Source organism: Antechinus flavipes, chromosome 3 (assembly GCF_016432865.1).
Source record: "Antechinus flavipes isolate AdamAnt ecotype Samford, QLD, Australia chromosome 3, AdamAnt_v2, whole genome shotgun sequence".
Classification (NCBI taxonomy): domain Eukaryota; kingdom Metazoa; phylum Chordata; class Mammalia; order Dasyuromorphia; family Dasyuridae; genus Antechinus; species Antechinus flavipes.
Window position 1 is genome coordinate 29,125,974 of NC_067400.1, and position 27,767 is coordinate 29,153,740.

The 27,767-nt window shown below is 39.4% G+C and overlaps 1 protein-coding gene across 9 annotated transcripts in view; it reads right to left on the reverse strand.

The window, feature by feature from the left end:
* Positions 1-27,767, reverse strand: part of TNIK (TRAF2 and NCK interacting kinase) — a 413,088-nt gene that overhangs the window by 141,649 nt on the left and 243,672 nt on the right. For all 9 annotated transcript variants that reach the window (XM_051983151.1, XM_051983153.1, XM_051983152.1 and 6 more), the window contains exons 6-9: positions 25,410-25,500; positions 21,902-22,032; positions 7,003-7,057; positions 1,806-1,884 (exon numbers count right to left, since the gene is read on the reverse strand). In XM_051983151.1, coding sequence (XP_051839111.1) covers positions 1,806-1,884; positions 7,003-7,057; positions 21,902-22,032; positions 25,410-25,500 — 356 coding nt within the window. The remainder of the gene's footprint in view (positions 1-1,805; positions 1,885-7,002; positions 7,058-21,901; positions 22,033-25,409; positions 25,501-27,767) is intronic.

The window sequence follows — 27,767 nt, forward strand, 5'->3', positions numbered from 1 at the left end:
AGCAAGAAATTTCATGCAGTTTATATACTTTTTGGTTGATTCTAAGGATTGATTAACATTAAGAAATAATACCAATGACGAGCCTATGAAGTTGGGGAATTAGTCCTAATGCCTTTCAAAACTGACTTAGAAGCAGCTTGGATTGAATCACAGTGTGTAGACAGTGTTTGCGCAGAATGTTCAGACCCTACAGTCTCCTTGCCCTTTTATCTTTTAAATGATAAAATTAAAATCCAGAGAAGTTCAATGATTGAAGTTTAATGATGGCATGAGAGACTGGGTTTTTGGATACTGATGTTATTTTATTTTGATTCTCTTTCACCCAGATTTGTGCATTCATAGAGGGTGAGCCATCTCTGATGGGAAAAATCCCTCAACGGACATAGCCTGGCAAATTTGAGGCAGTGATATAATGGATAAAATGCTGGAATTCATGTAGAGAAGAACCAGGCTCAAAAGACCCTTCTTAGCTGTGTGATCCTGGCCAAGTCACTTGCCCATGCTTACCCTCATTTTTCTCATTTGTAAATGCAGAATAGAAACGATGAAATGGAAATGGTAATAGTACCTACTTAACAGGCTTATTGTGAGAATCAAATGAGATAATTTATGTAAAGCACTTTGCAAACCTTAAAGGGCTTTGGAAATGTGAAATTACTATTGTCTGTAAGTTATAGACCAGGGATTCTTAATTGCTTTTTTGTGTCATGAACCCCCTCTGCCAATCTGGCAAAGCTATTCTCAAAAGGATGTATTTAAATGTCTAAAGTAAAAAATAGGCTTACATAGAAAACCAACTATGTGGAAAAAAAAAAAAACATTTAATTTTCTTTCCTTTCCAAGTTGATAAATCCCGTGAAATCTATCCACGGACCTGGTAGGGGCTTTGGGCTCCAGGTTAAGAACCTCTGTTATAAACCACTGGGCCTGAGTGGGTCAGAGCCTTGTCCAAAGGCACAGTACTTGAATGATTGCAAGGTCTTGGGTCTTCCTATTTTCAAGGCTTGCCTTCTATTCCCTATGCCAGGCTGCCTATTCTAAACATACGTTCTTTTAAACTCAGGACCATTCATTCTTTGGATCTGTATCCCCAATATCTAGCACTCTGCTCAACACAAGGGCACTCAACAAATATTATCCACTGAGTGACTTTTTCACAAGTTCAGGATTCATTTTGCCAGCATCATTCTTCTTCATCTTCCCCTGGTTCCATTTCTGACTCTATGAACATTATCCGCATCTCTCTTTGTGAGTCCTACATCCTCCCCAGGCTTACTTTTCAGCCCCCTTTTATGTATTGTCTCCATACTTTAGAATATGAACTCCCTAAAACAAAAGCGTCTTTTTCTTTTTGTCTATATTTATATTGCCAGAACTAGATAAAGTATCTAGCTTGTATGTACATAGTGCCTACTATGTGCCAGAACTGTGCTAATCACTTTCTAAATATTATAGTAAGAGATTAAAATACTTATAACTGATTGAAAGATTCAGGGTTAACAGAAGCACCTTCCTTATGAGGTTATTTACTCACATCCATCTATCCATCCATGTATATATACACACAGAGATATACACAAATAGCACCTTGCAAACTTTGAAGAGCTCCATAAATGCTAGCTAGCATCATTATTTTTGTTGTTAGAGTAGGTATTGAAAACATATAGTCAAACAAACGAACGAATGATTACAGAAAATCATCAGGGAAATGTCAACCCAGGGCCACTATCATGAGCTCCAGATATGGTCTCGAGCTGGTTTGTAAGAATCACGTAAGGACAATCCCTTTAGGTGTCCAGACTTACCATTTCTTAGACTTCAGCCGAGGGGCTGGGTTCCGGGGAATTAGGAACAGAGCTCTCATGGGGTGCATATCACAAAGAGCTGGAAGAGAAGATGAAAGGCATTAATCACACTGGGAGGCAGAAGGCTGACTCAAATATCTCATGGTTCAGTTAGGCAAGAAGAAACCCCCCCCCCCCAGAATTAGTAATATATAGACAAACGTATTTCCTCCACAGCTACCACTAGTACAAGGCTCTTTCTCAGGCACTGAATAGCTGTATGGGCAAATCACTTGATTTCTTCAACTATAAAGTGAGAATAATAATTGTACCTCCTGTCCAGAGTTGCTGTGTGGATCAAATGAGATGATATTTATAAAGTCTTTAGCATAGAGCCCAGTACATAGGAGACATATAATAAATGTATGTTTCCTTTCTTCCTTTCTGTCTCAATGATATAACTGGTCAAAAATGACCAGATGATCCAGAGTAGGAAATATAGGTGTGCTCTCATTCAGGAGGACTTTAAAAGATGTATAGAAATGATAGTTTTTTTTTTTTAAAGAACCCTTTATGTGACCTCAAAATGTCATCTGAGCCTCAAAAAAGTGAAGTAGGCAATACAGGCATTATTAACCAAAATTTGTCAAGGAAAGAAACTGAGGTTCTTAGAAGCTAACTTGCCCAGAATCACACAGCTAGGATATACAGGGGATGGGAGTGGAGTCCTGGGTGTTTCTAACTGAAAGTGAAGTCTTAATATTCTCTCTGTGACATGGCAATACTTGAAAATAAGGGTTTGGACTAAAGGCACAGAATTATTGAATAGGTAACATTTGAAAATTACCATTGCATAAAGATATTTACTTCTGCCCTCCCATTTAAAGAAACTGGGTCCTGCCTGGTTGCTGCTTGATAAGAGTGGCCACTGAGCTTCTGTCTCCGCTGTGGCCGAGCTGAGCTGGAGGCTCAGCAGGTCACTAAATAATGGCTTGAATCTTGTTATAAAATGCATCAGACTCTCAGCATTTGTGTGGATGTTGGGGGCAGGGCACTGTTCATCATTAAGTAACATTAGAAGGGTCCAATTGACCCCAAATTTCTCCCTCCCATTATGACATAGCCATGTGACACATCAGATTTATCTTTCTGTGTATGTATTACAGCTCCTAATAGAATATAAGCTTCCTGAGGATAAAATCTATTTTTCATTTTCTATTTGCTTCCCTAAAACTTTGCACATGACAAATGCTTAATGTTTGTTGAGCTGACAATTCAGGATGACTGTGATTAAAATTCCAACCTTTAATCCTAGCACTTCAACTTCTAGGTAAATCCCAGAGCCTCTATTTCTTTCATTTAAATTCTAAGCCTCCATTTGCTCATTTGGGATGTCATTTTGGTGCTCTTCAAGAATGAAGGCGAACAACCAGCCAGCCAGTCAATGAAAAACTTCTATGGAAGTAGAAATGGAAATAGACTTCTATTCACAACTTACTGGTAGTTTTTCAGACCAGACTTTTGATCTCCTTTACCAGCCGAAGATGGGCAGCTACTCTGTAGTTTAGAGTTTTAGAAAGTTGCTTGGGAAAATGGAGATCAAATGACTTATCTAGAGTCAGAAAGTCAAGACAGATTTTGATTTCGGGTCTTCCTGATGTCAAGGCTGAAAATCTGTTCCTATACAATGTTCTCTCTTACAGTGTCTCAAATGAGATTTTATATAAAGGGTCTGCAAATTTTAAAGTCCCACAAAATATCCCCTATTGATTTTATCACCATGATGTCCTTGCTTAAATTCAAGCCCATATTTCCATTTTTTAGAATACAAAATTATTTCTATTTTACTATTTCCTTGAAGGTCCAAAGTTAGATTTCTTTTAGAGCCTATAATTGTTTAAATTACTGAAATTTTCTCTCTCAGCTGTCTGATATCAACCAGATATTTATGAATTTCTCCACCTAACTTGTCTTTGTAGCTTGATTATATAGAATGAAAAGTAGAGACTATATTATGTACAAATGTTTCTATATTTCAATCTCAATTATATAATCCATTTTTCCATTTAGTAATTCAATCTAATGAGAAATGATAATTCATAGAAAACATTTGGACTTCTAGGTCTTCTGTGTAATAGATAATTAATGCACTCTTGGCTTGTTGGATTAAATTGTTGTTGGATTGTCCCACATAGAAATCTTCTTCATGAATTTGAGAAGATCAGTGGAATATGGTCTGTAATTTTGGGATTCTAAGGTTCATCCAAGTATGCTGTCATCTACATGGACTTTGGTGGGAGGCGGAGCAAAGCATTAGAATGAAGATGGAGGAATGCTGCTTTTGGGGGGCATTATTACAATTGCAGCTGTGCCAGGCAAGGTTCTAAATGGTCATTCTGAAAGCTTCATGACTTGAAGTCAACCTGGAGAAATAGCTTAACTCTTAATTATGAAACTATAATTTCTAGCAAAATTTATTTTTATTCAAGTTGGTTATCCTATCCTCTCAAACTCATTCAGTATCACAGAATCATAGCATTTTTGAAATGGAAAGAATATTAGAAAACATCCAATTCAATTCCTTTATTTTCTGTAAGAGGAAAGAGATTCTCAAAGGAAAAAAAAAATCTATTAAATAGGTAGAAAGTGACAGAGGTGGGATTTGAATCCAGGTCCTCTCTCTCGAAGGTCACTGGTCTTTTCAGGTCTGTCTCCCTAAACAATTGTAGTAAACAAGCAGAAACCGGATGATCCCCTGTCATGGACCAGCACTCATTTTGGATACATTTGGACTCACTTGGGGTTGAACTACATTGGATTGGTCACTGAGGTCCCTTTCAACCCTAAAATTTTGTGGTTCTGTAAGTTTTTCTTTTTATACCGCAGTACTATGAACAATTTTTCCTAGAAGTGACTAGATTCTATCTGCAAAAGTTATCAAGAATGGTGCTAAGAGGGACAGCGAGGTGGTGCAGTAGACAGAGCATCAGCCTTGAAGTCAGGAGAACCTGAATTCAAATCTGATCTCAGACACTTAACAGGCCCTAGCTGTGTGACCCTGAGCAAGTCATTTAACCCTAATTGCCTCAAGGGGAAAAAGAATGGTGCTAAGATATGACTTTGTAATTTATAGATGCCTTTAACAGTATAAGGCAGCTAGGTAGCGTCATAGTGCACCAGGTCTAGAGATAGGAAGACTCAATTTTCTGAGTTCAAAACTGATCTCAGACATTTACTGTGTGACCCTGAACAAGTCACTTAATCATGTTTGCCTCATTTATAAAATGAACTGGAGAAGGAAATGGCAAACCATTCCAGTATCTTTGCCAAGAAAATGCCAAATGGGGTCATAAAGAGGCAGACGTGGCTAAAATCACTGAACAAAAACAACTGGCATTATAGGCCCCATAAATACTATAACAGTTGGGAAATGTCCATATTAATTACAGCTAAATCAATCCTATATGGACTGGGCATTTCTAAATAATGGGCAGTGACTGGCAGAGCTAATTCTGTAGCCAGTTGAGTCTATCAACTCTAGATAAAGTAATAAAAGGAAAGGAACAGCTTTGGAGGAAAAACCAAAAATAGAATGACTTTAATAAACAGTCTGTCATGAGAGATGGCCAATTCTATTTGTTTTAAGAGGAAAAACCAGAGAGAATTAGCTACAGTCTGTACTACAAACACCAGAGAACTGGATGAAGGAAGACATTATCAGCCATAGCACTGTCCACCTTAACTCGAATACAAGTGGGTAATCTCAAAATCAATATCTAATATGGACGGAAACAATGAGGCTCAAGTGTGTCCAGTCTACCTTTTACCTTGGCTTGAGTTGTAAATTAGAATCTTTGCTATTCGATCCATGTTGTCTACTTAAAGATTTCTTTTGTTGGGCAGAAGGGGACTCAAGAATCCCTCATGGATTCAATTTCTCCAGAAAACAACTGTCCTGGAATTTTATTTTCCTTTGTCCTCTGCCTTTTCTCCTATTTTTCTGTTTGTCTCTGCCACCATCTCTCTGGTTCTTTGTCTTGTCTTTGTCACCATTTTGGTTTTCTATTGGTCTCTGTTTTTCCAACAGTTTCTCTCTCTCTCTTTGCCTTACTAGTCTATAGAGTTTTGTCTCCATTTCCTTCTTCCTGTGTCTTCACCTGTCTCCATCAGTCAGTCCTGCATTTTGTTGCCATCAATTTCTAGCTCCTTCCTGGACCTTCATCACTCCACATCCGGCCCAGTCACTCTCATCAGTTTTGGTCTCTCTTTCTTTGTCTCCATCTGATTTTATCTCCCTCTCTGTGTATCTCTATCACTCTCCAGCATTATCTCAGCCTTTCTTATCTCTCTCTGGACTTCCAATGATTTCTGGTTGTGCCCCCATTTCTTATGTTTCCATCAGTCTCTTTCTCTTTGCCTCTGTCTCTCCCTCTTTCCCCCTTTCCCCACTCTGCTTATGTTTCCATCTCTCTCTCTCTGTCTCTTTCTGTTTTGCTCTCCGTCTCTCTCTTCTTCCTCTTCCACCTGTGCTTCCATTTCTCTATCTCTCTGCCCCCTCCCCCTTCTTCTCCTTGCCTGTGCTTCCATTTCTGTCTCTCTCCATCCATCTGTCGGTGCCTCTGTGTCTCCCACAGTCCCCTGTCTGTGTCTCCAGCACTGTGCCTCACTGTTGCCATCTTACCACCTCTCTCTGTCCCCACATCTCTCTCCAGCTCCTAGGCCCCCATGGTTTCTGTCTGCTTCTCCATCGCCAGCAGCCCCTCTGGTGTTCAGTGACCATTTCCATCGCTCTCTGTGTCTCCATGGCTCAGCCCGATTGTGACTCTTATCACTGCCCCCATTACTCTACATAGCATCTGCCAGTGACTTGACACCATCTCCATAAATCTTTTTCTATCTCTCTCTTTTTGCCTGGTCCTCCTTCAGCACCAGCCCTCCTGTGACTGTCAGTGTTTCTATCACTGTCTTCATCAGTCTACGTCTCTGCCTCTTTCTGCTGAAGAAAGAAATCTTCCTACTGGCCAACAAGGATCAAGCTTCTGTTGAACATAACCTCAATTTTGCAATCCCAACATGCCAGCTTGATGCCATACACAGTTTACTGTACCAGAAGAAATGCCCATTGCAGCTCTTGGCAGCTCTCCACCATTAGCTTAGCGACAGATGCTCCCGGCTCCCTTTGCCCCCCACCCTGCCCAGCTGAGACTTCCTTACTTACGGGGGGCACCTTCTGCCATTTCAATGGCTGTGATTCCCAAAGACCACAAGTCACTCTGTAAGAGAGAGAGAAAGAAAGGAAACAAACATGGGCATAAATTAATCCAATCAGGCATTTTGTTAACCCGGGTTACTATTTCAGGGCTTGGCTTCTAGGACCATATAAGGATTTTCAGTTTTCTTATCAAATCCAGTTTCCCTTCTCTCCCCGGTCCCCACCAACTAATGTTTCTCCCAACTTGGGGAAGCCCATGGTGAGGATCCTGGTAAGGAATACAGAATTACATGAGGGCTTCTCTAAATCCACATGCAGATCTCATAATACAGCACAGAGAGAAGAGAGACAGAACAGTTCTGCTCCTTATTGCCTGACTCTGGCCAAGACCTGGGCCCAGTCCCTAATCTGTAATATGAGGGAGCCAAATGAGATCGTCTTGAAGATCCTTGCCAAAAAAATTTGTCCAATAAACAATAAAATCTGGTTCCCCTCAGTTCCGCAGACGTTAGGACAAGCCTAAGCTTGTCTTAAGCTTATAAGTTTCTAAGAACCAGACATATGACAGGGTTTTGGGCTGGGAATACACAGATTACTTCCCCCATCAATTCAAATAATACTTTCCCTCAAGGAGCTTCTATTTTCTCAGGGAGATAGAAATATAGAAAGTATTTATAGGATAAATACATTGATACAGGATAATCAGTAAGGGTACCAGTAGCTGAAGATGCAAAAATAAAAAGAAGCGGCCTCTGCACTTGAGGAGCACCCACTCCTCTGGGTCTTGATGGTCTATTGTTAGGACAAATTCATACCAGTAAGGAGGACCAGAAAAGATCCAAGAGTATCAAGTTGTCTGTAGACTGAGTAAGGAATACACCTTGCATGTAGATGGATTTCTGGTTTCCAAAGTACTGTGACTAACAAATACATTTATGTCAAAGTTTTGCTAAATTAATAGCGCTATTTTGATATCACCTATTTTTTCTTTCCTTTTTCTTTTTCCCCCTTTATTAAAGCTTTTTATTTTTCCAAAACTTAGGCATGGACAATTCTTCAACATTAGCCCTTGCAAAATCTTGTGTTCCAATTTCCTCCCCCTTCCCCCAAACCTCCCCTAAATGTCAAGTAGTCCAATATGTTAAACATAGTAGAAATATACATTAAGTCCAATATATGCATATGTATTTATACAATTATCTTGCCGCACAAGAAAAATCAGATCAAACCAGAAAAAAAGAGAAACAAAATAAAATGCAAGAAAACAATAACAGAAAGAATGAAAATGCTGGTTGTGAACCACACTCGATTCCCACAGTCCTCTCTCTTGGTATAGATGGCTCTCTTCATCACTAATACATTGGAATTACACCTTTTTTTTTTTTTTTTTTTTGAAAGAACTTCAGTGGCTCTCTATTATCTCTAGGTACTGATACAAGGTCATTTAAGTCCAATGCAGTCTTAACGACACTACAGTGTAGTTACTACTCTAAGACTTTTAAGACACCTTGTCCAAAACCCTCATTCTGCCTTTCAAAATCTGGCTCCTAGATACCTTTCTAGGCTCGTTACCCATTTCTGCCTTCCACATATTCCATGTTTAAGACAAACTAACCATCTTGTCATTTCTCAAATATTTCTGCCGCTGTCCTGAATTCCCGTAATACTCTCTCTCCTTATCTCTTGCTTTGAAGAATCCCTTGTACTCAGCACAAAGCTCAGCATGAGAGTCACCACTTCTTCCAGGAAAGTCTTTCTGGATCCTTATTTCTCTGATATGACTGCTCTTTCTTTCATGTATGTATATGTGTTTGTGTGCGTATATCCTTTTTCTTTATTCCCAGTGTACCTCGTTTTTGTTTTTGTATTTCAAAATGCAGAAATGTATCTTCTAATTCCAATATATAGTTAGATGAGCTTAATGGCTACTGAATTGGAACACCGAGTTATGGATGTATCTACACACAGGAAGAACATCCTTTTGAGTTATTGGGGTTTTACTGGAGAAGGGTTGAAACAATGAGCATCCTTAATTTCTTTCACAGCTCAACTCATTGGTATCTCCCATATATCTTTCCTGATCCTTCCAAAAGCTTTACAGCTTTACTGATTATCCTGTATCAATGTACTTATCTTATAAATACTTTCTATATTTCTATCTTCCCTGAGAGAATAGAAGCTCCTTGAGGGAAAGCAGTATTTGATTTGACGGAGGAGGTAATATGTGTATTCCCAGCACAAAGCCTTGTCATTTGGCTGGTTCTTAATAGAAACTTATTGATTGACCGACTGATCAGGAATTAGACTTAATAGACTGACACTACCCAGCCACCGCTTAGCAGCTGTCAAATCCCATCAGCCATTTAGCTAGAATGATTCCAGACATGGCAATTAAGAGGTCAAAGGTTCTGGATACTACTTGCTGCTCCTCATTATCTCTGCTTCTCCAAAAGCATGTTTCTATTATCACCAGAAACCAGGAGTCCGTGTTCTGTGAAAGAGGGACTCTTATCAAAGTTGTTGACTAGTCAATACCACCAAGAGGCAACATGTAGTTGCCGCCTATTTTGAGGCAGGACTTTCCAATTTTAAGCACAATATACCACGTAGAATTTCAAGTCTTTCAAAATAACTGGTAAATACAAAGAAATAGGGGATCCTACCCAGGTCCTGGAGGAAGAAGAACCAAAGAGGGAAGTAGTAATAGAGAATTGACTTTTCATCCCAATTTAGGGGTCCCATAAGTCTCCCCTTTCTAATCCTTCTTATATACAATTGATGAAACGACATTCCTAAAACACAGGACACTTCCAACATTCAGAAAGTTCCAATGATTTCCTGTTACCTCTAGAGCCTCCCTCCAATATCCTCCTGGAATCGGGCATTTTAAGCAATCCACCCTTTATTGAGATGTTGCCTTTCCAAATATATTATGCACCACTTCCCTTGTCTTACTCCATGGTCCAGTTAAAGGAGACATCCCCTGTTCCTCACTCACAAGATTCCATCTCTTACCTCAGTCTTTGCCCAGACTACACTCAGAATACTCTCCCTTAGAATCCCAAGCTCAGCTCAAAAGCCACTTCCTACATGAGATGTCTCCTGACCCACCCCACTTTGTGTTAGAGCCTTCCTTCAAGAATATACTTTGCATTCACTTTTAAAAAGTAAAAAAAAAAAAAAAAAAAAAAAAAAGAGCTTTTCAATTAATGAGCAGTTATTTTCTCTCCTAACTGTTTCCTGTGCTTATTCACAAACATGCATGGTTGAGAAGAGTAAATTCCCATATTAGCCAAACCCCCAAATGGATAGTTTCTTCTGCACCCAAGACTCGAACACCTTTCTTAAAAATGATCAGGAAGTAGCTGCTTTGTCACTGGGCCTCTGGACCTGGACTTGGTTTTTGCATCAACAAGAGTCCTCAAGTCTTTTCAAGGTGTTGGTCTTTAAAATGTCATTGTCACTGTCAAAATTGTTCTCAACCTGCTAACTCAAATCTGCATCATTTCCTACAAGTATTTCCGGATTTCTCTGAAACTTTCTCCTTTCTTTATTTAATGGCAAAATCATATTCATTATATTTACATATCAGAACTTATTTAGGTATTCACCAAATGATACATAATTTAGGTTCTATTTCTTTGCCACCAAAATAAGTGGCTTCATATATATATATATATTCAAATATATATCATTTATTTATATATTAATTATATATATATTAAGTTAGCTATTACATAGATGGGGAAACTAAGGAATAAGATAATTATTGACCTAGAAAAGTAAAGTATGCATCACACATAAGACTTATCATCCTTCCCCGAACCTCATTATACACACACACAGAGACATATAAATATACATATCTCTATATATTTATGTATGTACATATTTATGTATTTATATAACCAAAATATATTTAATGCCACTATTATATATATGAATATATGTCAGTGTGTGTGTGTGTGGTGTGTGTGTGTGTGTGTGTGTGTGTGTGTAAGCCAAAACATTCTACCAAGTGCCCCATCAAGGAGATCATCTACCATAAATGACAAAAAATCAGTTCTCTGTATCACATGCCTCATGAAAATCTCCTGTGTACTAATACCCTGTAGTATGTGACTCCTACACACACACACACACACACACACACACACACACACACAAAACAGTTGGGACTTTTATCTCTAGTATTTAACCTCCTTGTAGTATCTAAATAAAGGATGAATTGCTTAAAATGCCCGATTACAGGAGGACATTGGAGGGAGGTTCTAGAGGCAAGAGGAAACCATTGGAACTTCCTGAATGATGCAAAGTCCTAGAGTGTTCTGTGTTTTAGGAATGCCACTTCAGCAGTTGTATGTAAGAAGGATTAGAGAGAGGAGACTTATTGGATCCCTAAGTGGGGGTGAAAAGTCAATACTCCATTACTTCTTCCTTCTTGGTTCTTCTCCCTCATATGTTTACCTTCCCAAACACCCTAGCATCTGGCCAGGAGCACCTGTTGCTTTTTAATTTACCAGTTACTTGTAAAGGTATAAGATTCTACACGGTATATTGTGCTTAAAACTGGAAAGTCCTGCCTCGAAAAAGGCAGCACTTACATGTTGCCTCTTGGTGGCATCGGGCTAGTCAATAATCCGGTTTTATATTTATTTGTATAGATGCTGTCTGTTTCCATTAGAGTGTGAGTCCCTCGGGGGCAGGGACCATTTCATTCTCCTCTTTGTACTTTAGTGCCCAGCACAAGGCCAGGCACACAACACACTTCTCTTCAAACCAAAGGGGAAATCTTTCCAATGGCTGCACGGCATTTACCCAACCACCTGATGTGCGCAGAAGCTGTGGTTTCTTTGAGAACTCCATTTTCTATCATAGTTAGGATCGTTTTCCCTGAGATTATCTCATTTTTCAAAAGCATCATTGATATTCCTGGCTGCACACCCAAAGTCATTTGCAGGCTATGCTCATCTGCCTGCACTAGGAAGCAAGAAACGCCCTTGACGTGTCTTGTTTAAGCCTTTGGATCCATTAGTGAATCCCAGAGACACTTTGGAACTTAAATACGGGAGAAAACGCTCCAATTAAGAGTGACAAGATGGCTCCTGGGAGAAGAGAGGCATGAGGAAGAGAAAGATGGAGAGCGAGTCAGGGAGAGATAAGTTTCCTTAGTGGCCATGGTGTGACTCATTTTGGGCAGAAGATGGTAATTCATTATTCCAGTGGCCCCGTGCAGGTTAGGCTGTAGCATGATTAATAGCCTAGCAGAATGTGCATTACAAACACAACACAGACAGATTCCGGGGCCTCGGCGGAGTCACTGCCCAGGATGCGTCTCCCGCTTGGTGGGTGGCCAGCTGGCAGCGAGATGAAATCCAGCTTGAACAAAGCTAAAAGGATTGTTCCTGTTGGGTTAGGATGATGATGGTATGAGGAAGAAAAGCCACTTCCTCTACTGCGAATAGCAATGCTGAAGGGAGAGACACCGAAGAATGAGTCTTGGACTCTTTCCTAATGTAACTCCTATAATCTTTAGCAATGTCAGTCCGATTCTGGGGTTCCGGAGCTCTGCCTCCATAGGAGTCACGTACTGCAGGGCGTGTAGAGTTTTCACGAGGCATGTGGTACAGAGAACTGAGTTTTTGTCATTAGCGGAAGTGAATCTCCTTGAGGGCAAGGTAGGGGAGAGGGTCTGGTAGAATGTCTGGGTTGTATCTCTACCACCATGATAGGGGATATTGGATGGAGGATCCAGTCAGATAATTGGCATATAATTGATCCCAAACAAACTCCAAACCATCGTTCAGTTAACAGCCAAACAAATTCTGATATAACATGTAATGAAATATGATTTTGCCATTAGAAACAAAGAAAGAGGATATTGGAGTTGTTGAAAGATTGGGAAAGGATGGGGGAAGGATGGATGACTTCTACATATGATACACACTTTACTTTACTAGGTCAATAATAATCTTATTCCTTAGTTTCTCCATCTATATAATGGGAGAATTAAGATCTTTCCAGCTGGAAATCAGACTGTGGATATGATAAAGCCATGGAAACAGAGATATCAATCATGTTTTACCACCAATAGAGGCACATTGAGCCACGTGATACATTCTGGTCACTCATCACAGCAAGACGAAAATCAGAGTCCTTAATTTGCATCCTGTTGCCAAACACCTTGAGCACTAATGTCTTGATCCTTTTGGTCATGGACATCCAACTTGGCCACCATGCTTCAGCTTCCTTATCCTTCTGACCTAGTAGCTCCCTTTTCTCAATAGCAAGTTCTCCTGGAAGTTTCATTTTGAGGACTGGCTCGGTCCAGTCATATTTCATTCTCTAAACTTCATCACTATCTGGGGTAAGTATCTTTCCCCCCTATTTCTTCTTTTCCACTCTCTTTTCTATGTTGTCTCCCTCCATTAGGATGTAAGCTCTTAGAGGTCAGGAACCACCTTTCTTTTTGCTTGCCTTCATGTCTAAAAGTGCTTAGCACAGAGCCTGGCACAAAAGTGCAATAAATGCCTGTTGACTACTTCACTTGTCTTGACTTTGCTAAAATAAATACTATCAATCTTTCTTTAAAAAAACTGTAACTCGGAATAAAATCTTGTAACGTGTTGCTTCTTGAGAACATACTCAAGTTCTGATCATCTGTGCTAAGAGAAGGGAGGGATAGAATAAATAGACCCTCCCTCCAAGGCAGTCCAAAGTCAGAGGATTCATAGAACTTCTGAGCTGAAATGCACGCCAGTGGTCGAGTTCAAGAATGCCCTCTGCAGCCAAATAAGGGATCATACCATATAGCTCAGACTGGGAGAATTTGAATGTGGGAGAATTCATTTAAATTTCTTTATGTACTATCAGAATTCTCTATAATTTTCATTAGCCTGAGCATATTTTCCTTAAGCTAATCCTAAAGAGAGCTTGTATTCCTTTATAACAGAGGTCCTCAAATGATGGCCTCGGGCCAGATGCAGCAGCTGAGGACGTTTATCCCCCTCACCCAGAGCTATGACGTTTCTTTATTTAAAGGGCCACAAAACAAAGTTTTCGTTTTTACTATAGTCCAGCCCTCCAACAGTCTGAGGGACAGTGAACTGGCCCTCTATTTAAAAAGTATGAGGACCCCTGCTTTATAAAGTTGGCACCTCTACTTATGATGGGAAGTTATGAAGGATGGTGATGAATAAGGAACTATCTTTGTGTTATAAATTAACTTTAGCGGTGGATAGGACTCCAAGCTGGGCCTGGATTCTGGAAAATCCGAGTTCAAATCTGATCTCTGGGCAAGTCACTTACCCCTATTTGCCTTAGTTTCCTCATCTGTAAAATGAACTGGAAGACATGTCAAATCACTCCAGTGTCTTTCCCAGGAAAACCCTAAATAGGGTCATGACTGAAAACAACTATCAACAACAATCCACATAACAAAAACTTATCTTTGTATAGTATTGCTGTAACGACAGCTCTTCTAAAGTGAAGCACAGATTATTAATTATTATTATTTTTATTGTACAGAAGAGGAAACTATGTCCCCCAAAGAGAGGAAGACTTGTCCATTACAACTCAGCTTGTAAGTTTCAGATCTAAGACTTGAATGCAGATCTCTAGGCGTGAAGCTCAGTGATCTTTTGAATGATCACAAACTAACCGATCATGATATTATGGCATTATAGGTTTAGAATTAGAATGGAACTTATAAATCATCACGTCCAAAACCATCCTGTCCAATTCTCCCATTTTAAAATTGAGGAAACTGAAAGTCAGCTTTCCAGGATCACATAAGAAAACGTTTGTGTAATGCTGTGACATTTTGCAAAGATTTTGACCAATATTAAAATAATTTTCTTCCCACAACAACCTTGGGTGTTTGTACTATTATAAGTCCTATTTTGCAGATAGAAAAACTGAGGCTCAGAGCATTCAGTGACTTTCCATAGGTCATAAAGTGTTTCAGGTGGATCAAACTCAGTACTTCCTGACTTCAAGCCATTTATCATACCATATTGCTTCCCTAATTGACCTGCAATTGATTCATTTTTGTAACTTGACTCATTAAACTTACTGGTGAATTTTTAACAAAGTCTGAAGCTTGCTTGCTTCCATCCAGGGAGTGGAAAGGGTGAAGCATGAGATTAAAGTATTTAGTTAAGTGTGGACTTGGAAAGGGTGGGTGTGGGTACATTGTGCTGCCTCTGGAGAACTCTGGAGAAACTCCCAACATCTCCTAACTGTCTATCAGGGTTTTCCAAAGCTTTTCCAAAGCACTTTTATATTCCCTGCAGGTGCTACATGCTGCAACAGAAGGATGTCTCCCTTGAAAGAAAGAGTATCTGGATTTAAATCTTACTGCTCTCACTGAGGGATTGGGAGGCAACTGACAGCCTCCCCAGGCTTCAGTATACTCAGAGTTACAGGACCAAATGTGGTCACTAGGGGGTTATTCTAGCTCTCAAATCAGGATTGCATTTCATCCTTATAAAAGCCTTAAGGATTATTATCTAGAATCTACATTATAGAAATTGAAGTTTAAAGAAACTAAAAAAAGAGGGAAAAGCTTTGGAAGAGTTATATTTGAATCCTGCTTCTGACAGTCACTTGATGTGTGACAGAGCCCAAGTCATTGAGCCTTAGTTTCTTCATCTGTCAAATGGGAATAACAATTCCCATAAGGTCCATCATCTCACAGAGTCATTTTTCTTGCCACATCAGACTTTTTGTGATCCTTCTTGGGGGGTTTTCTAGGCAAAGATACTTGGCTTGCCATCATCTTCTCCAGCTCATTTTACAGATGAGGAAACTGAGACAAGCAGGATTAAGTGACTTTTCCAGGGTCAGTATCTGAAACTAGATACCTGATACTCTACCTACTGTGCCATCTAGATGCCCATGTACATATATATGTTTATATGTGTATAATATAAATTATTTTAAAATACATATAAGTGAAAATATGTATATCTAATTAAACATAAGCTATAATCAATAATCATTATAATATAATAATTAATCATTTTCTTATGATCTCATAATAAGTACCATGACCATTATCACCATAAGGAATGATCTAACGACAAGGCACTGGAAGCCTGATTTCTTATTACCTTGTATCTTTGTCTAAATAATTCTATTCAGCACTTGTCATGGGCACCTGGGTTTCATAGAGACAAAGTTTGCATCAGAAAGACCCAAGTCTAATTCTATCAAAGACATGTAATAAGCATGAGTTAGATTGGTGCAGTGGATAGAGCACCAGCCCTGAAGTCAGGAGGACCTGAATTCAAATCTAGCCTCAGACACTTAACACTTCTTATCTGTGTGACCCTGGGCAAGTCACTTAACCCCAATTGCCTCAGGAAAAAAAAAGATATGTAATAGCTATGACATTCTGGGTAAGTCACTTTGTTGACTTCAGTTTCTATATATGTGAAATGGCAGTAATTTTAGTACCTAATTCATAGGGTTGTTGTGGGAGTCAAATAAGATTATATATATATATATATATATATATGGCAAATTGCAAACTTGAAATTGCTATATAAATGCTAGTTGTTGTTATCATTGACAACATCACAAACAAATGGAATAGAATAATGCTGGTCATAAGAATGATGATAAGTGTATATCATGCTTATATTTTGCAAATTTCTTTATTCATATTCTCTCATTTGAGCAGATGGGACTATTGATGAGATCTCAAGGTCCCAGGGAACTCACAGATGAGAAAATCCCCTCTACTAAAGCACCTTTTAAGGTGCATTTCATCTATGATCGCATTTGATCATGTGACCTCTCAGAGGCTGGGGATTTTATTGCTTCCGTTTTACAGATGAGGAACAGAAAAATCAGGGACTTGACAGTCACATAATTAGCTGAGGGAGGGATTCACCCCTAGATCTTACTGACTTTGCATCCACCACCCCATGATGCTTTTCCTAGATAAACAAAGAGCTCCAGAAGGAGCACTGACTCAGAGCATTTGCATTCAAATACTATCTCTGATGCTCATAGCCTGGTGTGAACTTGGAAAAAAATCACTTGCTGTCCTGAGCCTCAGTTTCTTTACTTGTAAAATGATGGCCGAGATTGCCTCTGGGGTCCCTACCACTTCGGGACCTAGGATTCTAATAAAATGAAAGACTTTTGTCTTTATATAAACATATAAACACACACCAAAATAAAGCAGCCTGGGAATTGAATTGTGAAGTGGTTTTTATTATTAATTTAGATTCTTTTGAACATTTATCATCAAAAGGGAAAAGCTTTCATTTTTGTCCCACATACTTATCAGGGAAATGAAACCTTTCCGTTGACTTGAAGTGTTTTGACAGACTGTCAGGAAATGAGAAGGAGAAGGACCTCAAGGGGAAAACGAGCCCATCAGACAAATGAGATTTTTCATGTTATTGCCTGATAATAGGGTAGATTTGGGGCGGGCTGTTTGTGGTCCCCTCTCTATAGCGGGCGCTGTCTGCTTCCAATAAATAACCGCGAGCTCAGCCAAAGGCTTTGCTTCTCCTCGAAGGGCAGACGAAGCCTCCAGAGCTTTTATTACCTTATTGAATCTTTGCATTTGTTGTGATCTTGAGAGACACTTTGGCTAAATCCTTTGGGAGCCTCCACTAGGAGATCCCAAATTGGACGTTACACCTTGTCATGAATGCAAAGGAAAGACCTTGATTTATATGGGTTCCAACAAATATCAGAAAATTCTCTTTGGCAAATACGGCAAGAAAGTACAGTGAGGGATACTGGGAGGGTCATTGAAGAAATCTCCGTCCCCACCGAGGACCCTGTTCTAGCCCACGCAAGGCCAACTCTCAGGCCTTTGAGAGCATAATAGAATGCTCCTGACAAGCACCAATGGAAATATTGATAACAATGATAATAATGATCATTATTATCATACCTAATATTTAGATATAGCTTTAAGTTTTCCCAAAATCTCCCTATATATTATTTCATTTGATCCACACAACACCACTATGAGGAAGGTATATTATTTTCTCCATCTTACAGATGAGAAAACTGAGGCAAACAACAGTTAAGTGACTCGCCCAGGGCCACACAAGCTGGTAGGTGTCTGAGATTGGATTTGAAATCTGGCGCATTATCTACCAAGCAACTTAGAGAAGTTTGCCATGGATCCACAGTCACCATATTTGAAGTGTTCTCCTTCATAGTGTGATGATATAACAAAGAATTTTTAAGAGTTAAGCTAGTTTCACGTCTTCTTATAGTGAACTGGACCATCCTTTTCTTCTCTGCTGTTCTCTTGCCCTTCACCTCCCCTCCTTTACTAACTCTACTCAACTTGTCCAAAAGGGACATGATTCTCTACTGGGTGGACAATATTTTATTTTTATTTCAGGATCACAAACAAATGGAGTGAGATAATACCCATAATGAGAATGATAATAAATTCATATAATATATTAAATGTTCATCACAAAATACCCATTCCAAAGGTCACAGCCAACTGCACTTTAAGCAAGGTGAAAGACTGTTCAGCTGACCTACAGTTCCCCAGGGGATTCTGCTAGTTGTTCAAGAAAATGCTGACATCAATTGACAGTCATTAGTCACAGCTAAACATGTCATTCTAGAAGAATTGCAATATACTCCTAAAAGATGTATGCTTAGAGCCTGGATCTCATCTGTGAATCAGGATAGCTCAAGAAGGATTTAGAGTTTAAATCGTAGAGCCACTGCTTCTCCATAGTAGTTTAAAGAAACTGCATTTGTTTTGGCAGAAGATGAATTTTTAGGTCATCCCACTGTTTTCCAATACACCCTTGTAAAATTCTCCTATTGACTAAGTTTGTAGGAAGGAAGAAATTAAAATATGGAATATGGTAGATTTCCTAGCTTGTTTTCCTCCAAAGAGACTCAGAGATTTGTTCGTGCCCTGAGAGATGCATCATGAAGACTGAGAAGTTTGTGTTTTCCTGACCCAATTTCATTAATGATGATGCCTTCTTCTGATTTAATACTTGTCTCAGGGACAGCCAACTGTGTTTTCAGGAAGGCGAGCGATAGCCTTCCACGATCCGTTCCACAATGCGAGATCCATGTGAGCAGAGTTCTCATTCTGTCTTTAAGTCATGATGATTGTACAACTCTAAATAAGTCACATCACATCTTTGGATCTCAGTTCTCTCATATGTATGATGAAGACAAAATCCATGATTTAATGATGAGATCATTTCCAAGGCGACCCAACAGCTTTTAGGTGTTCCCAATAAACAACCAAGAGCACTAGCTTTAGGACTCAATTTCTTCACCTGTAAAATGGGAGTGAATGATGCTATTTGCCAAGATGAAGTATAGAAGGAGTGAAATTCATGGGATGAGCTAAGGACCTTTCCCTTTCCCAGTCCACTTAATTTCTGCTTCTCTAAATCTTTAGCCTGTGTCCAGCTCAGGTGCCATCTCTCACATGAAGTCATTCCTAATGATCTCATTGTTATTGTCTTCAATATCTGCCCCCAAATTATTTTGTGTAACTTGGTAGTGATTTTACCTGTGACTATGTGGTGTTCTCTGACCGGACTTGGAACTGATTCAAAGTTTTATATCCCCAGTGACTAGAACAATGGGTATCTAATAAATTCTTGTTTACTTAAACTGATATCCCCCATTCTACAGAGCATCAGAGCATTGGGCTTGAAGTCAGGAAGATTCATCTTCCTGAATACAAATCTGTGCAAATCACTGCATCAGATGTTTGCCTCAGTTTCCTCATCTGTAAAGTGAATTGGAGAAGGAAACGGCAAGCTTCTCCAATACTTTTGCCAAGAAAACACCAAAGGGGTCAAGAGAATCAGACATGACTGAAAAACAACTAAATCACAACAAAACAAGTTGAAAGTTTTCTCCAAGGTTATTTAGTGAGCAATACAAAGACCATATGGCCTGCCTCCTCAGCGATTTCTACTGCCATGAGAAAACTGTGGGGGAGAAGCAGGGCTCCTGGATTCCATTGGCCTTAGATTTGCTGGATGCTTCCACCCACATCGAAACACAATGTCACCTAATCCTGTTGCCCTTCGTGACAGTAAACAAAGCTGGGGACATCCAAGATTGTTTGAGGACCACTCAGAGGATAAAGCTAGAGAGACAGAGGAAGTTCATGGAAAAACCTCCGCTCTCGCACGTGCTTTGGCCGAAAGTCCCAGATCTCATTCCTCTGCTTGGATACTGGGAGGGTTATTATTAGCGGATTCCCAGCACGAAGCCAAGAGCAGCCCACTGAATTTCAACTGACCACTCCAACATACAACGCGCTTTCAGCACCATACGGAAGCTGCTCACACCCCGTCTGCAAAAAGAAACTCGATAATAAGGCCCTTAGCAATGAAACTTTATATAACACAAGGGGTGCTTGAGTCTGGCTATTTTAAGTTGAGAGATGACAGAAGACAAGGAATTCATAATTTAATGTAAATGGAATATGAAAAGAAAGGAAAATAACTGCCAAGATTGTTTGTCATAAATATGAATGATAAATGAAGTGGAAACATGGCTTTCGATGCCATGAGGATGGAACAAAAGCTCGGTTTAGTGGACAGAAATGACAAACCAGAAATTTTTAAAGAATTTTTTCAAAATAAGCCATCAAATATTATGGGGGGATTTAAAAACTACACATGGACATCCTAAAATATATTACCCTAGTGTGGTTATAATCTTGTGCATAACAACCGGCACAACAACATGCATATGTCATCCAAATGTTAGCAAACTGACATGGAGGGCCCGTGAATCGTCCCATTTAAGTCCCACAACAATCGAGTTTGAGGTCAGTGCTAATCACGGTGGTCTCGAGTGGTCTCTGAAGAGCCCCCAAGGAGGTCAGCAGATGCTTGGCCCACGTCAATAAGCTGCAGTGCCTTCCAAGTGAAGACATGAGGAAAAGGGAGCTTGACAGATATCTGTGTGAATGGAGCCAAGAAGGAGGAACAACAGATGGGGAGCCTGGGTGGTGCTGCTGAGAGTCGTAGTAGTACTAGTAGTATCCGAATATAACACTTTGAAGTTTGCAAAGTGCTTGATGAATACTATCTGTTTCAATCCTCACAATAATCCTAAGAAATAGCTGTTATTATGACCTTTGATTTTACAGATGAGGAAACTGAGGTAGATGGGAATCAAATATTTTGCCCAGGCTACACAGCTACAAAACTTTAACGCCAGATTTGAACTCAGGTTTTCCTGAGTCCAGGTCTATTCATTAGGCCATGTAGCTATCTCTGGTATAAAATAAGGAAGGAGGGAAGAAGGGAAATAGGGAAACAGAGAGGAAGGAAGGGAGGGAGGGAAGGAGGAAAGGAGGGAGGAATGGAGGGAAGAGGGAGGGAGAGAAGAAGGGAGGGAGAAATGGAGGGAGGGAGGGAGGAAGATAGAAAAAGAAGGAGGGAGATAGGGAGGGAGATAGAGAAGGAAGGAGGGAGGGAGGAAGGAAAGAAGGGTGAGTGAGAGGAAGGATGGGAGGGAGGAAGGGTAGAAAGAAGAAGGAAAGCAGGGAGGAAGGGAAGAAAGAAAAACATTAACTTAGAATGTCTCTGGAATTTGGGGCAGATTCTTTTGGAACGATATACAGGAGGACATAGCCAAGAGTCACAAAGAATGACAAGATCATACTACCCTCTGTTCTATTGATGACATCCGCAGATTCATTGAAGTCCCAATATATAAAGCCCGATTTAACATCCTAGGATTATTTTGTGTTCCCCCCTCGCTCATGGAACTATCCTATACACATTAAATGCTTAAAGAAATGTTAACTGTGTAATATACTATACACTCAAAAACTCATGAAGATCCACCCCTAAAAGAAATCCCAGAATGGGAGATTTGCTTTGAACCCAAAAGCAACATAGTTAAGATCTCATACCTTGAAATCATAGGTGGCGTCCGGATTCTCATCACAGGCAATAACTTCTGGGGCCATCCAGTACGGCGTGCCAATGAAAGTATTTCTCCGACCTACTGTTCGGTCTAACTGGGCACTGACGCCAAAATCCACTGGGTAAGGAAACAGATACATACATATTAAGCACGAAACCTTACAATCCATTTGGAAACAAAAATAAAACTGCTGTCGCAAGTTGGATATTTTGTGGGAAAATAGCATCAAGTTGTGTTTGTTCTAGCTGAAAAGTTGCTTAGGCACATGGCCTGAAAGTCAAGGATATTCTTAATCTTTGGTTTGTCCTGGAAGCACCTTGCTGACAACAGAGAGGAGCGATCCTGGAGTTTGCATCAAAAATGGCAGAGGAAAGAAACATACTTCATTTAATAAGAGCCTTTGTGAAGAGACAATGTAGTACAGTGAGCCAGCCAGCCCTGACATACCTTCTAGCTGCTAGCCCCTCAATCCTGAATTTGTGGTACATTTCAAGTTTTGGTTCTGACTTTAGTACATACTGGTTATGTGACGATGATCCAATCCCTTCACTTACTAAGAGCACAGACTCTAAGGCTATCACTTAGAATGAGTTGTAGACCTGCATCAGTGAAGAGAGTTTCCATATTGGGAGTTCCTTCCACTGATGAAGTCACAGACTTAGCCAAAAAAAAAAAAAAAAGTATTTTGCATTGACAGAGTCTTCCTGAAAGTCAGATCAAACATGAACACAGAAATGTCCCCCAGCCAGCACAAGAATGCTTCCTTAAAAAGGTGGGGTGGGGATTAGTTCAGCAATAGGAACACAGGAATTACATAAAAAAAATAGAATCTTCATTGAACATTTAATCTATATTGACCTGCTTGTTATCTAGGTGAGGAAGACAAAAAAAAATATATATATGGAATACAAAGTTTTGCAAAGGGGAATGGTGAAAACTATCTTTAGTTAAAAAAATAAAAAGCTATCATAACAAAGTAGAATCTTTTAGAAAAGAATTCTGCACTTATTTTCATAACTTCTGAAGATTCCTAAGGATGCTTTAGGGGAAAACGACAGTACAATATTTCCTTTGCATCTCAAATTTGGACTATATTTTAAATACATTAAAAAAATCTCTCATTTTTCAATATATTCTCTAGATGTACCATTTTAGTCCCCAGTAGGATCCTTGAGTGCAGGGTAGTTTATCAAGAGTCAAGAAGTATTTCTTAATAGCTTGCCATAAACCAAGCACTGCACTCCAAAAAGAGTGAGAGAGAAAAAGAAAAAAAGTAAAATTACTTCCTAGCCTCATGGAGCTTGCACTCTATTGCAGAAGTTTATCTCCTAATAGTATTATGCAATTTTTCTTTTTTTATAACCAGTATCTAGGACAATGCTTTATAAATCAAAACAACTTAATAAAGATTAGTTGAAATGAACTGGAGATTAAAACAAACTCTTCAATTGAATATATCATGCTAACTTAGTAGGAATTGATGGAGAACCAAGATACTTCTGGGGATATCTTTAATAGACGCATAGAAAACTGGAGATGGCTTCTAATTGAATGAGCCCTTCATTCTATGATCAACCAAAAAATGAGGCACAGAAAGAAGAAATCATTTGCTCAAAGTTACCGTCTTACTCAGAGCAGAACTGGTCATCTGGACTTCCTGCCCTCAAGGCTAGGGTTCTTTCTATAGTACCATGGTTAGCCTCTGAACATAGCCAGTAGCTTTTGTGTATGTGTTGTAAAAGTCAATTCAGTTAATGGATAAACACTTTTAACCATCTAATAACACTGTCCTAGGTCCTAGAGATGCAAAGGAGAAAGGGAGATGGTATCTTTTTTAAGGACCTTATGTTCTATGGAAGAAGAGGAAGAGAAAGGGAACAAAGTAGAGAAGAGTGGGATAAAATATGTACACAGATAACTACCTCCAATCTAGATGGAGAAGAGGAAGAACATTAATAATTAAGGGGTTCAGGAAAAGTTTTCTTATGGGAGATGGCCCTAAGCCCTAAAGGAAGCTATAGATTTTCAAAGGTAAAAATGAGAAGAGAGAGCATTTTAAGGATGGACAGGGGTGTGTAGTGGGTGTAGGAAACCAGCAAAAGGGGTGATAATGCTGCATTGTCTCATCTCTGGCCACTTTGTGTCCACCAGAGCTTTTTAATTGTGTGTGATCACTGTATCCCTCCACTCTTGGAGGTAGGGTGGAGTCAGGAGAAATGGGGAAGTGGAGATTCCTAGTGCCCAGTACAGTGCCTTGCCCATTAGATGATTGATGTTGATTGAGTTGAGCTGAAAGCAATGGTTTCTAGGGGTAAGATTTAATGCATAGAACTGTCTTGGAAGAGTTGCTCTAATGGATAATGGGTAAATGAATATCTGTGAAAGTAACAGTTTCAAGATGTACTGGCTGGTTGTGTGCCTGAGAATAGAACTGAAATTTTCAATTTCCCCAGGTGATGCTCTAAGATTCTTAAGCTGGGGAACAGGTCAAGAAAGGAAAGAATTAGGAAAAGGGACTGTAATAGGGATAGGGATAAGGATAGATACAGGGATAGGGAGGAAGGGAAGAAGACAGGAATGAAGGGAGAGAGGAGAGACAGACACAGAGAGACAAAAACAGACACAGAGAAAAAAGAGAAGAGACAGATAGATTCAGACAGAGACAAAGAGACACACATACAGAAAGAGGGGGCCATAGAGATAGGAGTGGGGAGAAACAGGGATAGGGATAAGGATAAGAACAGGGATAGAGATAAAGATAAAAGAAAAGATTAAGATATTCTCCAAAGCACAAGGTTGGCAGGATGAAATGATTGAAATGCTTCCTCACTCTAGTCTTTGAAAGTTTAATTATCTTTTCCCAAAAGCAATATCAAAAATCTGCCTCTATCAACTGTCAGAGAAACAGGAGAGCAAGTCATGTCTGGAACCGAGCATTCCTCTGGCAGGTGGTCTACAAAGCATAACGAAATCAACATTCACTTGAAGACAAGGAGATAAAACAGATGATTCTGGGAGCCAGTGATTCTGAAAATGCCCAACTGTGAGTGCTTTCAATAAAAGAACTGGATTCCATCACAGAAGCATCCTGCCCTTGCCAGGTGCAGGAAGCATGCAGGGATTTCGAGTTCAGGCCCCCTGAATACAATACAAGCAACTTTCACACAAACCCAGGTCCCCATCATTCCCTCAACCTCCTCAAGTGGCTGTCATTACAGAATGGCTGGCGGCTACTCCCCAATTTGGAGGCAATTTTAAGCATTTCAAGTGTACGACTAACAGCCCTGACAAAATAAACAAAGACAAATTGTCAATCCCACTTCTATTCTTAGAACTGTGAACTCCAAGCCGTAGGCCTCAAATTCACAATTGTTGCAAAAAGAAACTCAGCTGCCGGTCTGCCGTGACGTCTATCAAATTCCCTCTAGTTCCCAGCTTGGCTGAGTCTGCTTCTCGTTGCCTATTCTAAGAGTTTGAGCAGTGACAACTCTTACCTAGTTTTACTTCAGCATTCTCTGTCAGCAAGACATTCTGCCCTTTAATATCACGGTGAATCACTTTGTGTTGATGCAGATGACTCAGGCCCTGGAGAGATGGAGAGCCAGAAAGGGTTAATGGGAGCAGCCCCTGATTACAAATAAATCATTCCAATAAACAAAAATAAAAATCTTTTAAAAAAAATAACCAACCAAATAAGCAGTCCCAGATGGGCCTGGAGGGCCGATACACACAAATCTTTCATATGCTTGAGATGATGCTCTAAGTTATGGGACAATCATAAAAGTGACCAGGATTTACTGTTTAATAATATAGCCTCTCTCTGTCTGTGGGGAATTAAGGTCAAATTCAGATGAAACGTTCTAGTCAAATGACTTCCTATTTCACTTCATTCCATCTTACCTATTTGAATTGCGTTTTGCCCTTTATTTTCTGAAGCAGCATATAACATAGGGAAGAGAGCACCTGATTCCGTTCAATTTCTACTCCTACAAATGTTGGGGAAGTAACCATCTCCTTAGCACCGAGCTTCCTCTATAATAAAATTAGTCAGAGGAGACAACCTCAAAAGTCTAGGTAACCCTATGCCCTTATTTTGGGAGGTTTATCTGGGAACAGTGCAATTCTTCAGAAATAAAGGAATATATTTTTTCTTGCTATTTTAAAAATAGTTTCTGATTAAAATTACTGATGATATCACATATCAAGTATATATTGCTTACATTTAGGAAATGAAAAAAATGAACAGAAGTTTTGAGGTGAAGTGACATGTTCAAGGTCACAAAACTAACAAGTCAAGACCATTGTCCTTTCTCATGCTCCACTGCTCATAATGTAAGGGCCCTCTATGGAATAGACATTATACTAAGATCTGGGAATACAAAAAGAGGTAAAAGAAGTTCCTGTTTTCAAGGAGCTTACAATCTAAGCAAAGAATAATGTACAAACAAATGAAATATAGGAAAAATAGGAAATAATCAAAAGAAAGAAGGCAGTAGAATTAAGAGACTTTGGGAAGGGCAAGGTAAGAGGAAGGGAGCCAGGGAGGGAAGAAAAATAGGGAAGGAGAGGGGAAGGAGAAAAGGAAAAGCAAAGAGAAAGGAGAGGAGTAAAGTCAGGTTAAGGCAGGGAAATTCTATTTCCACTGCTGGCATTTATCACTGTCATTTTTAGTGCTTCCTTTCATATGTGACCCTGTGCTCACTATCTACAGAAGACAATTACTCAGTGACAATTAAACTCGGAGGTGTTCTATTTCTCCATTGAATTACTCTGATTTTTAGTTCTTGGAGGCTGGAAACTCCCAGGGATATGGATTTCCTTTCTGATAGCTACATGTCTCTCATTGATTTTTTTCTGGCAAACCGACAGCAAATGAAAATATGAAATGTCATATATTAACTTTAATTTGGGATCACCACAAGTCCCTAACATAACCCCCTTTGGAAGAGATCAGGGTGAGCCAATTTAGAATCCACATTGGCTCTTTGGTTCCCAGTTATATGTCACAATGAAAGATGCACTTTGGGCTCATTAATTAAATGATCACTCACTTAAGTGCTTCATGATTATTATCAAACTTGCCAATGTATAAAATGTAACTTTTAAAGTGAGAGGGACAACTTTATCTCTTCTAAGTGCGTTTAGAATTTTTGTTCTTCTAGACCTGTTTTCATCAATATGGGAAGCTCCCTGCATGGAAACATCCTTCACTGATAAACTAGTATTCATTTATGAATATTTACATATATATGGAAAGAGATGGATATTTCTTTTTTTTTTTAAATGACAGTTGGAAGCTGTGTCAAGGGAACAAAGTTGGAAAATCAGATCTAGCCACCTTCCCAATACAAAATGAAGGTATCTAATTTTTTCAAAAATGTCCTCGCTCAAGACTTTTTAACAGTAGGAAGAAAATAAGCATTTATTAAGCACTTATATCATACCAGACATGTATTAAGTGCTTTGCAAATAATATCACATTTAATCTCCACAACTATGGGAAATAATATGTGTTAATTATATGCTAATATTATTTCCATTTGACAGTTGAGGAAACTGAGCGAGACAGATTAAGTGACTTGTCCCAGATCACATAGTTACTATGTATCTAAGACCAGTTCTGAACTTGTTTTCTTGACCCCAGGTCTAGACCTCTTTCTACTAGTCCTGTAGCAACTACTTTTCTGATAAGTTATCAGTCCAGTTACAAGAGATACTCTTTTCAGATCCTGTCTGCTGCTGCTGGGAAAGTAGAAAAGAGAATGCTAGAAAATGGAGTAGGAAAATAGAGGATTGGTGATTTACTTAGTATAGGGAACTCCCAGGTGAGGAAACTTCTTCCTACTAATCCA